General features: G+C 45.9%; 1 protein-coding gene across 7 annotated transcripts in view; it reads left to right on the top strand.

Moving 5' to 3' along the window:
* The window catches only part of ncor1 (nuclear receptor corepressor 1), a 111,861-nt gene that overhangs the window by 52,609 nt on the left and 43,635 nt on the right, over positions 1-15,617 (top strand). For 6 of the 7 annotated variants that reach the window (XM_072659742.1, XM_072659980.1, XM_072659805.1 and 3 more), the window contains exons 15-17: positions 9,513-9,643; positions 11,461-11,648; positions 11,982-12,086. In XM_072659742.1, the coding sequence (XP_072515843.1) occupies positions 9,513-9,643; positions 11,461-11,648; positions 11,982-12,086 (424 nt within the window). The remainder of the gene's footprint in view (positions 1-9,512; positions 9,644-11,460; positions 11,649-11,981; positions 12,087-15,617) is intronic. The other variant, XM_072659734.1, reaches the window with a different exon arrangement.

The following is a 15,617-nucleotide window of genomic DNA, read 5'->3' as shown; positions in this document are numbered from 1 at the left end:
CATGTCTGGAGCCTGCTGAAATACCATAGCATCTACATAGCAGCTCCATAGCAACCCCCAAATACAACGTAGCAACACCACAGCCACCATTTAACAGTATTCTCACCTCAACCTACCTGCAAAACACCTAATTGTGTAGTAGCACCCTAGCAACCACTAAACGCACTGTAGGAACAACCTAGGTAGTACCCTAGCAATCATCTGAAACACCATAGCAGTCACCTAGCACTACTGGAATGCCACATTGTTCTACTTAGTTTTGAGGTGTGGTTTGACAGGCTAGTCTTTCCTGTAGTGCCATCAGGTTTACAAGATATCGTAGCAACCACCTAGCAACTCCAAAGCAACCATAAAGAAAACAGCATGCAAACACCCTGCTATAAGCTGTAATCAAATGCACCTTAGCAATGGTCTTGCAACACCCGAGCAAATGCCCGGCAATGTCCTAGTAGCACCAAAGCAACCACCTTAAACACTATAGCAATCCCCTAACAACTGTATTGCTATACACTATAGCAGCCAACTGATATACGGTCACAACTGCATTGCAACACTCTCATAACCACCAAATACAACATAGTAACACCACTGGAACCACCTAGTTGTATCTTAGCCGCAACCTAGCAAACACCTAACCGCTGTCTAGCAGCACCCTGTCAACAGCCCAGTACAACCACCCAGCAGTGTCCTAGCCACAAAGTAGCCCAGCAATACCCTAGCAGCCAACCCTAGCAACCACTGAAGCAGTATCCTTGCCATAACCTGGCAGATACCCAACAACTGCTTAGCAGCACCCTTGCAACCACCAAATGCATTACAGTAACAGTCTAGTAATACCCTAGCAACCATCTAAAACACCATAGTAACAGTAAAAGTGACCATCTAACAGCCTTTTGTGGCTTAAAAGATTATTTACAAATACTTATTTGACCAATGATTACCAAGGCAACAAGTCAAATACTAATATCAAGGGGTTGGGGGTCTGACTGAACCTAGCTTTTAGTGGGGGCTTTTGGCTTAGGACAGTGGGGCTATTAATTTGCTCTAGTGGAAAGGGCCAGTTCCCGGCTCTTGCTAAACAGGTTCACAGAAACAACAACGGTGTCAGTTCACTTCAGCTCAGCTGGAGCCCCTGAGTGCTGACAGGGCTCTGTTCCAAACAGACTTCTGGCTAGAGCTTTTTGTACTTGCACGGAGTCCCCTGGGATCACTTCAGCATGTGGGAGGAGGTGGGAGTGAAGAGGGAGGAAACAATAGGCATTGATGGAAGGAGGGGGAAAAAGGGACATGTCTCCTGCTGGTCGCTTGTGCATGTTGCGCTATACCTGCTTTACACATAAGGAATGGAGAGCGCTCGCGTACGTGTGTGTGTGTGTGTGTGTGTGTGTGTGTGTGTGTGTGTGTGTGTGTGTGTGTGTGTGTGTGTGTGTGTGTGTGTGTGTGTGTGTGTGTGTGTGTGTGTGTGTTTATCGGGGAGGCGAATAGACACCCCTCTTCATACGCAGCGCAGTGGTATGTCCCACTCTTTCCAACAGGAGCTAGAAAGTTGCCGAGCGGCTGCGAGTGCCAATCAAAAACAGCACTGCGTGTCTGGGCTGGGCTCCAGTCTCTCTCTCTCTTGCTCGCGCGCTCTCTCACTCCCCCTCTCTCTTTTGCGTGCGCGCGCAGGCTCTTGCTCGCTAGCTGCCCGTCACCTGGCCTGACCCTGTCACCCAGATTAAAGCCGACTAGCTTGCGTGCATGTGTGCGTGCGCGCTCTCGCGCGCGTGACAGAGATGCGTTGCGCTTCTGGAGCTGGCTTATGTGGGCCAATAACATGCCGTGACAGCAACGAGCGCAAGAGGTCCCCGGCTGTCGGCAGCTCCGGATTGGACGAGCGGCTGCCTGGCCGCCACCATGCTGCATGTGCGCGAGTGTACGCCGCTGCTGTCGATTCTGCCTGCTGCTTCTGCTCCTGCTGCGCTCAGCACGGCTGAGCTCCGGAGGTTACCGCGCCGGAATTTGTAAACGTGCCAAAAAAAGACTTTTCCCAAGTGGCGGAGACTGACAGATGAGCGCGAAGGTAGTGTGTGCGCGAGCGAGAAAGTAAGTGGTTCAACAGTCCTGCTCTAGCACCGTCCCTGATGTGTGCTTTGCTGCATTGTTTCTAGTTTGGGTCTCGAATTCTCTCTCGCGCTCTCTCAGCCTTTCCCTCTCGCTCGTGTACTTTGTCCCTCGCTCTCTTTGGTTTATAAGCCGTTCCAGGCTTGCCCTGCCCCCTATCTGTGTGTGTGTCTCTCTCTCTCTCTCGCTCTCTCGCTCTCTCGCTCTCTCTCTCGCGCTCTCTCGCTCTCGCTCTCGCTCATGTCAAAGTAACCTAGCATGAAGTTAATCTGTGACCTGTTCAATGACCAGGGCAGTGTTGCCTCAAGACAGACGTCAGCTTCCATGCCCTCTGAAATGAAAACCACCGCCTCCCTCCCTCTCTGGACGTAGGGGACCAGCTGTTTATTGTACTTTGGGTCAGAAGGACAAGAACAATAATCGCTGTTATTTAAGGAATCAGAAGGCTCTTCAGGAACTTTTGGCTGGTGTTTGTGTTTGTCTCCCTAAGCTGCTCCCAGCCTGACCTGGCTGCCAACTGAAATTCAGGCCATAGGCCACTCCAGAGTTCCCTTACCAGTTAACCTTTTGCTTTATGAACTTTGCTTTTTAAAAACATGCCAGAAATCCAAAGCTGTTTATTGTAATAGTTCTCTTTCTTTTTAATCAGAAAGACGTTCTCCCCCTTGTGCTCGGTCCCTCTAACAGGAGATAAATATTCCAGCATGTCTTTGCAGGTAGTTTCAAGAAGGTGTGGCTGGATTAGGCAGATCCCATTAGCAATCTCCAAGCCGCCGGTAGGAGTACCTGCGCACCCCTTTTTGGGTTCCCTAAGAAACTGCATATAGTTCTTTTTCATGTGTGTGTATGTGTGTGTGTGTGTGTGTGTGTGTGTGTGTATATATATATATATATATATATATATATATATATATATATATATATATATATATATATATATATAATCACAAAGATCCTCGTTTTCTGAGGGGTCAGAGTTTGTCGTGCAGACAGAAACTCCCTTTCAGCCTGGAATGTGGATTTGCAGTGGAACCAAGTCAGAGAGCCCTGATCGCGAAGTCTTTCCAAAAGCCTTTTGGAGGCTGTTGGCTTGCGAGCCTGTCATTTCCTAACTCAAATATGTGCCTGGTGAATCAGCAGAAAAGCAAGAGACTCGAAGCCTCCTGCTGAACGCAGAGGGAAAAGAGTCTCGAAGCAGCTTTCCGAAAACTCCAAATCCTCTTTCGCACTTGCACAACTCCTACTATGACTTTTGTATTTGTTCCAGCTCCCTAAGGCTGCTTTTTTTTTAGATTCCGAGACTAGGTCTAGATCAAACTCAAACTCCTTATTAAACAGAATTCTCTCTCCAAGGACATTTTAGCCTCCCCGTCTGAACTGGATTGTGTTGGGTGTTGCAGCCTGTTGTGTGTGTGATTTTTCGTGCTAGAACACTGGGACTGTTTGTGTCATGCAAAAGGTGCTGCCAATGTAGTGACTCGTAAATTGTCTAGTGTGAAAAGGGCTTTAGCAACATCTGTGTGGAGGAACGCTGGCAAAAGCTGGGAGCGAGGAAGAGGCCAGTTGGAACATCTTGCCGTTCCAACACAAACACTGCCATTCCAGGTCCTGCACTTAACCAGGACTGCGACCAGAGATGCAGAATCAAGAATCTAAGCCTGTGTTTAGACTGCTGGAGGATATGTTTCTATTTGCTAGTTCTTTGGGGTTTAGGTCCTCTCTTGGCCAGTGATTGTTAGCTGAAAAGGCGGTTTTATAATTTGTGTGCTATGGTTAGTAAGGAACATTTTTAAAATGGCCAACTGTTCTGTACTCTTCCGTCCATTCAGACGTCCAGCGTTCCAGCCAGACTAATTTGGAATTGATAATGGTTGACTTGAATGTCCTATCCAGTAAACATTCAGAGTTTCCCAGACCCAGATTAAGGCTACGACTAAACTTAAAAACCGTGGTTTCCAAAGGTGATTCCCCAGTGAGACTGCAGATTTGATTGACGCTGCAAGACCAGACTTGATTAGTGTCCAGAAAACCGCCCTGTGGTGCTCAGACAGTGAGCAGTGCTTTTCATTTTTGCCCCATTGTATCATTTGGTATTGAGCATTGACACTTTGGGTTCCCATATTGTGGGACCCTAACATAACTCTCTGCAAAAACCCTGCAAAGGCCATTTCCAGATCCAGGTCAACGGTCATTAACACCTTAGACCCTCTCTGTAAGCTCACACTTCTTCACTTTCACAATTATATCACTGATGCCATAATTAGCTTCAGTTTTTATAGGTCCTAAAATAGAACCTCAGGGGACGCCACAAGATATGCTTACCCAAATGATCACCTAGTCATTTGCAATGGTTCCTGCATTGGGATTAATATCTGAATATTGAACCAAGGGTTCATAGGGTTAAGACGAGGGCGAGTGTGTGGAAATTGCACCTTTGTGGGACAAGAAGTTGGCCATGTTATTCCGATGTTAATATTTCGGAAACTTAAAATGTTGGAAAGTCACTTTGGCGTATGGGATCTATATACTTAGCCCAGTGCCATTTTGATGCGAGGAAGGATGGGGTCCCCTTTAAGTGGTCTTAGACACCTGTGTTTCTTACATGTTTGAGGAATGGGGCATCCATGGACATGAATGCCCAGTCAGTAGAAAATTTTGAGGCCTGAAGCCTTGCAGAGTGGTCATGTGTACAAGCTGTATTGAAATAAAAAACATTGGCCTTGTGAGGAGAGTTGACTTCCCTTTTGAGTCTTGGTTCCTCTCAAGGTTTCCCAAGGGGGTAAGTCCTTGCCAGTGTCGCCGTTGGCTTGTTCAAAGAAGCTTGGACCCGGATCTCTGTGAAGATGCTTTGTAACATTTGTCGTGAAAAGCACACTATGAACAAAATTGAATTGAATAAACCCTGGTATTGGTTATACAGAAGGTAGCTTGGAATTGGCAGAAGGAGTTTATATCATTGCTGAATCCGAATAAATTTTTGAAAGAAGCTCCAAAATTGAACACTAAGAATTCCCTCATGCTTGGTCTTTTTAGGGCAAATAAAAGGATGCTTGACCTCTCTTGATATGAAGTGAAAATGAGCATGTATTATTGCTAATGTCCTGGTTTATTAATGCAGTCTAAGTGGTCGTAGAGAGCTTGTCTACAAGATTGCCCACATATGGATGACGTGAGCCCCATCTCTGGTTTAGGCTTTCTGAGAATGGCACTCGAGCCGTCCGCTCCGAGCTCTTTTATTATTCCAGCTCTTCACTCACTTGGACGTTTTTCCTCTCTGTCTCAAGGCCCTCTTTAAATAGTTGCATTTTGTTATGATTTCACAATTTTTAGTGTCTCTCGCTTTCTTTCTCCTCCTATCCCGTTCTCCCACTCGTGCGTTCTCTCTCTCTGTCCACACTTGAGCTTTTGACATTCCTTGGCCCCATCTGGTGTCCGCATGGGTTGTTTGGCTTGGCTAAGGCAACCTTGTTCCCTTAGTTCTCTCTCTTTCGTGGAACAGCAAGAGGAGGGGCGCGACTCCCCCCTCCCCCTGTCCCTGCATGTGTGCCAGAAACCATGATAAAGAACCTGTGGCCATTACAGCTCGCTCACTCACTCTTGACACTTGCATGAGAAAAACATCCTCACCGCAAATCAACACGGACTCCAAAGTAGCACTAGATGTAGAACGCTGTTGGGTAAACATACAAGAGAGCATTCATTTTTAGTATCTCATTATGGCTGTGCCAGACTTCATTTCCCTTTGTTCCCCACTCTTTTAGCCTCTGGGAACCTTTCTCTTGCTTTCTGGTCGGAAGACAATGACCTCTGCTGGCCTAGTCTTTCCATTCAAGTCCCATTCAGACAACTTCCGGTCGCATAAGATGGATTCCAATATTGAGGGGTCCTTACAACACTCTCCACAAGTCCAGGTCGCAAATAATAAGACTATAAGTGTGTGGACATTCATTGTCTCTTGTTGTTGCCCACATTCATCCGATGTTAACATTTTGGAAAAGTCATATTCCCCATAGTCCCATATTGTGGGACCTGAACAGCTCTCTCCACAAAAACCAAGGGCATTGCCTGAGATCCAGGTCAAAGCTCATGAACCCCCTTAGACCCTGTACGTAAGCTCACATGTCTTTACTTTCACAGTTACATAACTGTGGACTACACATTACAAGAGCTGCCATTTTTGGCAGCCATAACAGATTTAAAATATCACTATTCACAGTACTGCTGTCAGTCAAAACACTTTACAGCATAGTAAATATATCAGTTGTTATATTTTATACATACAGAAACCTTTATAAATTTTATATAAAAGAGCTACTTTACAAGAGAATAAGACTTTCTATATATAATAACTTTTATGAATGTGACAATAAGAAAACAAACTACCACATTCACATTATGTCAAATAGTGAAATTGAGGTATAAGGGAAGATACAAGTGGCTCAGTGGTCTAATTCGCTAGCAGTACGGCTCGGGGGGTCGCAAGTTCAAATCCCCAGCCATGCTGTTGAGCCATCAGCAGCCGGAGTGCAAGAGAGCACAATTGGCCGTGCTCTCTCCGGGTGGGTAGATGGCGCGCTCTCCCCTTATTAACATTAGTTTTATAGGTCCTAAACTAGAACCTTGTGGCACTCCACAAGATATGCTTACCCCAATGATCAAATGGTTTACTGTTGTAGTTTGTGCATCTGTGCATTTGTTAACTAAAGGAGTTAAGGCTGTGTGAAACGTTGTGTGTGTGGAAATTACTTCTTTGTGGGACCAGAAGTTGCCCACATTCTTCCAATGTTCCTAAAGTTTCTGGAACCAGAACGTTGGAATGTCACCAGCAATTTAGCATATGGTATTTAGAGCCCCATGCCATTCTGATGCTCTCTTGAGGAAACGTGCCCTTACTGTGATCTTGCGCGCCGGTGCTTCCTACATGTTTGAGGAATGGGGCACTCTTGGATGCTTGCTGGTCCACTCAGGTACCCAAAACCACAAGTAGAAACCGTTTGTCAAGCCAAAAGACTTGCGGAGTGATCAGGGGTACAAGCCCAGACGAGGTGTGTAGGTACAGGTTCACTGTTTCATTTTGGTTCATGAACTTAATGTCTGTATCAGGAATGTTCCGACTCTGTCATTCATGCTCGTTGATTCAGCATCATTCACATTTTGCTTGTCTGCTGAGGTTTTCAAGCCTGCCTAGCCGATTTCCAGAGGGGGATTTGGGTTTCCTTTAGGCTGCAACTCTGACTCCTAAAAGCCAAGTCACTCACAGGCCTGAAGCTGCCATTCAGGAATTGCCTCTGTTGCCATGGGATAATGATGAGGAATCTAAGCCACCAAAACGATGGTGGTTCTGATCCGAGCCTTGAATGCTGTAGATCTGTAGTATTGCAAGTGCCCTCAGTCTGGCCATGATGACCAACTGATGCTTCCTACTGAATGCGAAACTGAGAGTGACCTTAAGAACATGGTGTGGTGTTCCTAAATAGGAAATTAGTGCAGTAAGGAGTTGGTCCTCTTGCACGTTTGCAAGGTTGGCACATTCTGCCTTGAGCATAAGCTCGTCTGAGGTGCGTGAGTTGCCAGAAACTGAGCTTGAAGGCACTTAACCTTCAGGGTGAGCTTGATCGTTACGGCTTGTTGCAAAATGTTCAATTCCGAGCTGCATTTACAGACGTATCGGGTATCTCTAGTCGTAAACCATGATTTTTAAAAAAGTAAAGTAACCCCATTAAAACCTAACTCTCTCTCTATGGAAAACCACACCCAGACACAGTTTGTCCAAGGTTTGTCCTTCCCCCAGATTCTCCTTCAGGTGTCTTGGTTCCCATCCTCTTATTGCCAAGATGTGCACTTAGCCATTGCCCTTCTGCAGCGGTTTGTCCGCTCCAGGAAGGGAGTGGTTGTGTTAAAGGCTGGGCTGCGTCACAGCATCAGCCGTGTTGTTTTTGTTTTTCCACATGGGGTCATCCGAGCGCGTGTAGCTTTAGCCCAGTCACTGGGCCGCCTAGCGCCTCATGTTCCTCTGATCTGCCCCAAGCCCCTCTGTGTAAAGCCTTTGCTTTCTTGGCCTCTTTGAACTGAGCATCGTCAACAATGAGCCCATTGTGAATTGGGGAGCCTCCGTGAAGTCTGTCCTTCCAGACAACCCTTTCCATGTGAACATCATCAAAGCACCTCATAGTGCTAATCTCATCTTTGTAGAGTGCACCAACTGGCCATCCCTTAGCACTCACTTTCGTCCTGTCTTTTTATGTCCCTCTCCACGTCTGTGTCTTTCTCGCTCCTTTTCTGTCCGACAGACCAGAGTAACCTCAGGGCGCTCGTTGCTTCTCCATACTTATTGCATCCGAACGAGCCTGCCGTATGTGTACGTGATCTGTGCTGGTCATTCCCTTGAAATGGCCTTTGCTGGTGCCATCCATTTTTATTTGCTCAGATCTGACCTTTTTCCACACGCGTTTTCTGGGTAAAGCCCATTGGTCCTCCCACTTGAGTCCTGCAGGGCGCTAAGGGGCGATAAGGCCGGAGATGCACCGGCACGCTTTTCTCCACAACCAGATTAAGTCGAATACTGGATCGTTTCCATTCCACTTGCTTTGAAGCGTAAAACCAAGGCTGATCTAGGTCAGCGAAAGTTGCCTCTCGGTTTTTGTCCTTTTTTTTCAGCAAGGAGATTCTTGTCTTGGGTTTTCTGCTTGTGTCAAAGCACATTCTTTCAAAAGAGGGGAAAATTGCTCGCTCTAGCGTTTATGTTGCCTTAAAAGGGAAGTGGGTTTGGATGGATTTAAGCCTAGGGAGAGAAAGAAAGGGAGGTCACCATATATAACCTTGTCCATACTTGATCCATTTTTTTGGCAGGATTTATCCAGTGTCTGGCTCTGTAGATGCAGGCCTTTAGTGTTGATATGCGACTTGTTTTGGACTTCACTTGGTAATGATAACGGTTGATTTTTGGGTATGTGGATATGACCACAGATTCGAACAAACAGGGTCTTCTGGAGATCTTCTGAAGGTCTTCTGGCCCACTTGGAACACCATGACATTAGTCTCATTGAGATCTTAATGTTAATCTTATCTTCTTCTGCTTCGTCCTAGAATGACATTCATACAGTTGTCTCAGTGTATGTAAATAAACAGAGCTTTTCAATGACGCTTGCATGTCCTTACATCGCTGAAGCATAGTTGTGTGTTCTTGGGTAATAGTACTAAGGGTAAGGAGTCTATACACCGCCTTTAGGTCCGATTAACCTAGTTGAGTCTGTAACTGTATACATGAGTCACTCAGTGTGAAGGAATTCAGCTTGTTTGTATCGAGTGTATGTGTGTGAATCAGTTCCCCTGAATGCAGCTTTTGACACACTGTAAAAGCAGAACCGCCGTCTAATCGCACTCCCATTTGGTGTTTTCTGTTTTTAAAGCAGATAACCCGACCCTCACAAGAAGAAAAGTCAGACGACAAAAACGAGGAGGACAAGTCGGAGAAATCAGAGAAGAAAGAGGACGACGAGAAGAAGGAAGAGGAGGAGAAAGATGAAAAAGAGGACTCAAAGTGAGTGATTGATTATATGGGACCTTGGCCTTCTTTTTTTTTTTTCCCTCCCAATTAGGTACTGCCGGTTATCTCACCCATTCGTAGCGCACCGCAGGTGGGTGGCTGACCCACTCAGAGGAAAGCTCATCGCCGCCACAACTGCTTACCAGCGATGTGCCGGCAAACATCGCTTTAAAAACAATAAGGGGAGAGAGCGCGGCCAATTGTGCTCTCTTGCACTCCGGCTGCTGATGGCTAAGCAACATGGCTGGGGGTTTGAACTTGCGACCCCCCGAGCTGCACTGCTAGCGTATTAGACCAGAATTGAGACACTTGTATCTTCCCTTATACCTCAATTTTGGGCATTTTTCACTTTTTGACATAATGTGAATGTGGTAGTTTTTATATTGTCCCAATTATAAAAGGTTAAGTTATTATATATAGAAATTTGTATTCTCTTGTAAAGTAGCTCCTTTTTATATAAAATTGAAAAAGGCTTTTGTATGTATAAAATATAACAATTGATGATATATTTACTCTGTGTGGTCTGATTGACAGCAGTACTGTGAATAGTGATATTTTAACTCTGTTATGGCTGCCAAAATGTAATGTGTAGTCCCTGTCCATATCAGTCTACATCAGTCTACAGTCTTGCTTCCGAACTTTCCATAGCATCATGAGGCAGCACTTTAAACAGCCTTAAAAAAGGATAAAGCCTTGCAGCATCTTTCCTCACACCAATCACATTCCATCACTAAAAATGAACGTTAAGAGCCTCTAAGCGATATATTAATTTATACATACATCAAAGTTAATAAACCCAAAGCCTGATTGTGGTATTCAGTTTCTAATAACAGTAGGCTAAAGGAAAGCTACAGTAATGTGGCCTAGCCCTAGCGCGGGGGTGGACAACGGGAGCCCGAGTTCAGCACGGTTTGCTGATTTTCCTGCTCTAACAGACCTACTGAACCTGTCCGTTAACAGGTGAGTTGTATCAGGTGTGCTTGAGCAGAAAAAGCAAAAATACTTTGCAGTAATCTGGCCCTTCAGGACCAGAGGAGCTCACCCCTGCCCCAGAGGCTGGCTTCATGTGGTAAGGTTTAGCTGGTTAGTCATAGGAAGTAAATAAGTGATTTATTGATTTGTAAGCAAGAGAGATATTAGCTTACTGGTCTCTGAAAAGAAACCTGCTTCTCTGTTAGTACTAGTATTCCCATATTAATAACGTTAATGTGTAGTGCTAATGAAACTGCTCCTTAGTGCTTTCCATAATCACGCTGCACGCTTCCCAGTCTAATTATAAAATGTTAACGTCTGGAACTAGTGGATCAAACCCTTAGGAACAGCACTGGCATGTCTGATGTAGAGATACCATTTGTTCACGGACCCTTGAACCAGTCAGACATTGGCTTTCAGAAGTAGGGCTGCCCTTCATCAGTAAAACAGGCAGACAAATCTGTTGTCATATACAAAACCAAACTTGTGGACCGGACCTACTGCTTAATTCCATCAACTGGTTGTGAGTTCACATTTATATTTTCCTGGTATCAGTTCCATCAGTACTTGGGATTCCACATAGCTTATGATCTAGGCTTTAAATATAGATTTTTAGGCCAAATAGGCTTTGGGCGTCATTCTCTAACTCTGCGATACACTCTGATAAATCCTAAACAAAGACTTTCTGTCTTCATTAAATAGGGAGAGAGAAAAAGAATCCTTACTTTGTACTGCTGTTCATATTGCTGCAGATCTATGCTGCTGAAACCCAAATCAAGCCAAGCGTAGTTACGTCGAGGCTCTGTGCGAGTGTTCATTGTGCTGTGTGCTTTGTTCAGGGATATTGGCAAAGACAAAGAGAAGTGCGAGGGGGAGGACGAGGAGGGCAAGGAGCAGAGCACGCCACGGGGCCGCAAGACCGCCAACAGCCAGGGCCGCCGCAAAGGCCGCATCACAACCCGCTCCATGGCCAACGAGGCAGCTGCTGTGGCTGCAGAGGAGCCGCCACCACCCCCTCCTGAACCAGGTAACACACACACACACACACACACACACACACACACACTGACGTCTCCGTTCTGGGAAAGATGTTTTAATATTATAGAACCGCCACATAATGTACATTTGCACACACAGCTTGTCTTGTACCTATATGGGAATATAAAGCCCCCAAGCATTGAGCTGTGGAGCAGAGGAACTGCGTCCTCTGCAATGATGGATGGTGCTCCATCCAGTACCTTTGAGAAGGGTTTGGGACGAGGTGGGGTGGTGATCATCCAACATCCTGACCTCACAATAACCCTTGTTGCTGAATACAATCAAATCCTCACAGCAGAATCGTCTACTCCCTGTCTGACAGTTTTGCCTGAGCCTGTCCCTCCTCCCAAACCTGAGCCAATGCAGAAGCCTGCACGAGAGCTGGCGAAACTTGCTCCTGTGACCCCCATGGATGCCCAAGCACGAGGTGCGTTCACCTACACATGCACACACAAAAACGGGCTCCTCAGACACTTTACACCAGGTTTCAGGGCTCAGGTTTATGTAGTTGGTTGATTGACGTTTCGGGTGTGTGTTAACATCAGCAGTAAAGTTGGATTGCTGGATTTTTGGATTGCTGGACTGCTGAATTATGCAGTGGTGTACAAGCGGAACGGTACTCTCCTTACAGCGGAGTTAAACCAGGGTGTTTGGACGGACGGGCTGTTGAACTTTGGGGCGCAAAAGCACAGGAACAGACAAAACAAACGCGAACCTGCTTCGAGCCGCGGCGCTGCGCACTGACCCACTTCTGAGCTGAGATTTTACAGCCAAGGAAACGAAAGACGGAGCTGTTTACATAGGACTTTTTTCCTTTCCACTTCATTCTGCTCTTTGAGGAACATGTCTGTTAGATCCATCAGGACTGCTGGCTTCAGCTCGAGTCCTCTGACATTTGAGTTTTTTTTCTCCGTCCTTCCTCCTTTCTTTCGGCCCCTCCCTCCTTCCCTTTTTCTCCTGCTCAAAACAAGCCTCAGCTCTTGTATCTCATCCTCACTGTTTCATGCTTTCGTCCGTCTGTCCTCCTCCTCCACTTTCTCTTAGTCTGTCAAAAGCCAACCCTGCTTGGAGTTTGTACGTTGCCGTGGTGACCGGGAGCATGTCTCAGGTGGAGGCAGTTGTCATGGGGATGGTAATGGGAAGCAGGTAAACTCGCTGACTCCATCTCTCTCTCTCTCTCTCTCGGAATCCAAGGCACTCTGTAATCTTGTTTATGTCCGTGTCCAGTGTTTGTGTCCGCTCCCTCTGACTGGAACGTTGCTTTTATTTTCATTAGCTGCAGCTATTTTGAACTATGTTGGTCAGGGCTCTCATAGTTCTGGATTGCAAAGGCCACTCCATCTCATCCCAAAGGAATTAGATGGAGGTCTGTCACTCCACAGGCTGCAGTTCCACTGCTCCATGGCCTCATACTGAGAGCTTTCTGCCTCTTTAGCTGATGCTTGGTGTTGGGCCAGAGCTTGATGGTGACCTTGGTCATGTGCCGCAGTTCCAGAGTGTCCTGTCCTTTCTGCAGTGCTATTCTATGGATTAAACAAGGTGTGTCTGTGTGTGTGTGTGTGTGTGTGTGTGTGTGTCAACAATGGGTGCACCTTAAAATAGCTGAAAACCAGGTATCTGGATACTGTGTATGTAGTCGTTACAGCTAGATGGCTGAATTTGCTTTCACGTCAACCTTAGCTCAGTTACGCAAGCTTGAACTGCATTCAATCTGTTCCAACACGGTGACCATTTGACATGTAATTAAGTATAATTTGAAGTGAATTATGAGGCCTAAATTTAGATGTTTTTCAGAGAATTCCAAAGGTGAATGACTTGTTTTTTTTACCAATGTAAAGGTTGTCCAGCTTTGCAGCAGTAGCTACCAAAGAACACAAGCAGGGATGTGGAAAAAACAAGGCCCCTGTAAAAACCCTGTTGTCTTTTTTTTTTTTTTTTTAAACATATTTAAACATTATTTAAAGAAATGTCTTAAACATAGAAATGCAGTTTTATTATGAGGGAGAGGTTAGCACACCCCCACATTTAGTACTACTAATCTTAATACCTAAGATTAGAGTCAGCTGCAGGTGTTTAGGGGGGGTTCTGGAGGAGCCGGTCTTTATTTCAACCTCAGACATTTAGTCCGGTTTGCTCTCGATTGTTGAAGATCTAAAGAGCTCTCTGAGGCCTTCGGTCTGGGAAGGGTTTTAAAAAGATCTCGGAACAATTAGAAATTAGCCGTTCCACTGTCCACAGAATACACCCATCCCCAAAGTATATACGGCCTGGGCCGAGCCGTCAGAGGTGCCATGTGATGCCGTTTACTGCAAGTATAAGTGAGCGAGCACGCCAGTCAGTTGTAGCAGCATGCCAAACAAACGTTATGAGCCAAGGTAGATGGGAGCATCTCAGAAATCGCTAATTTCGTGGAATGTTCTAGAGCCACCATAGTGAAGGTGCACAGAGAATGGCCTCCCAAAGGCGTAACAGTGGTGCCCCGCAGGCCATTGATGCCAGAGCGGACGGCAACTTCGGTGAGTGGTACAGGGTAATCGACACTGGGCCACTGTGGCCAGTCAACCTCTATAATGAACACCTTCCAACACTTAATACCGTCCATGCCACGACGTCTCACTGGTGCCATCCAAGCCAAGGGTGGGTATTCTCATTATAAGGTAGGTGGTCATAATATTCTGATATGACTGTGTAATTTACACCCAGCATGGCCAGGTCAGGCCGTCGTAGCAAGTTCAGCCCAAGAGCAGACCACAAGGTGTGTAAAGTCTCCAATGATCCTAAGATGTCCCCACGAGATCTACAGGTAGCTCTTGCCACAGTTGATGTCTCAAAGTACAACGTCTACCATCGAGACTTTGCCCTGGAGTTTGCCAGAGAGCACCTAGACAAAGACCAGAACTTCTGGAGCAGTGTTTTTCTTTTTGTACTTTGTCCAGGTTTTCTTCGGGTGTCCTAGTTTTTTCACATGACTGTATATGGTCAGAGCATGGAAAGGCCAGTTTGGGCCAAGTTGTGGGCTGCTTTATTTATTTATTTTTGGTGGAACTCATGTGCCCTTTCATAATCCAGGGAGGTTTTGTTTCCTCTCCTGCCTCCCTGTCCTCTACTCACCTCACCACAGTAACCCCCCCATGCTGTAATCAGGCTAGCCTTTAACTCCATTAAACCTCAACTTGTGTGTGTGTGTGTGTGCGTGTGAGGGAGGGAGAGAGCGATGGATTTGTGTCATGCCCACTCTGTGTGAGGGGATGTGGGCTGATGCCATCTGCTTGTCTCACCCACTTGGGCACGTGCCAGCCCTTGGATTTCAGCTCTAGTCATGTTTGCGTGTTACTTTATAAGAGGTCCAGAGGTCACTAGAGGAGAGAAAGAAGTATGTGAATATTTCTGTGAACGTGTGTGTGTGTGTGTGTGTGTGTGTGTGTGTGTTTGTTAGTGTGTGTACACAGCAACTTTATTTATGTGTATATGTAGGTCTGCAGCATTTTGGGTGGCGGGCTTAGAAAGGTCTCTATGGAAACGATGGTTTTAAAGGGCCGATATCATGGAAACATGAGCGTACAGTACTGTGCAGAAGTTTAAGGGACCCAAACACATTATTTAAAGCATGTCTCCTTAAGCAATAAGAGAATTTATGTGGTAGAAACTCCAGATCTCATCAGAACAGATGCAGGTAAACATAAATCCACTAAAAACGAGCAAGAATTTCTCATTCTGAAGAAAGTAGGTAAGAACTTGTGAGCTAGTCTGAAGAACAGAGCTTGGTTCCTCCAGGTTTCTCCTGGATGCCCCATCAGCAAGCACAGTGTGGATGTATTTAACTCCATCAGCAGCAGCAGCTCACCTGATTTACCATCATTAAGCCCTGATTTACCACCAAACCAGGTGTTTGAGGAGAACTATAAATAATACTAGACTCCATGAGGAGAACTTTGGAGATGTTCTAATGAACACAGTG

This window comes from Salminus brasiliensis, chromosome 1, assembly GCF_030463535.1.
Source record: "Salminus brasiliensis chromosome 1, fSalBra1.hap2, whole genome shotgun sequence".
Classification (NCBI taxonomy): domain Eukaryota; kingdom Metazoa; phylum Chordata; class Actinopteri; order Characiformes; family Bryconidae; genus Salminus; species Salminus brasiliensis.
The sequence above is the reverse complement of the archived record's forward strand: the minus strand, read 5'-3'. Positions and strand labels throughout refer to the sequence as shown.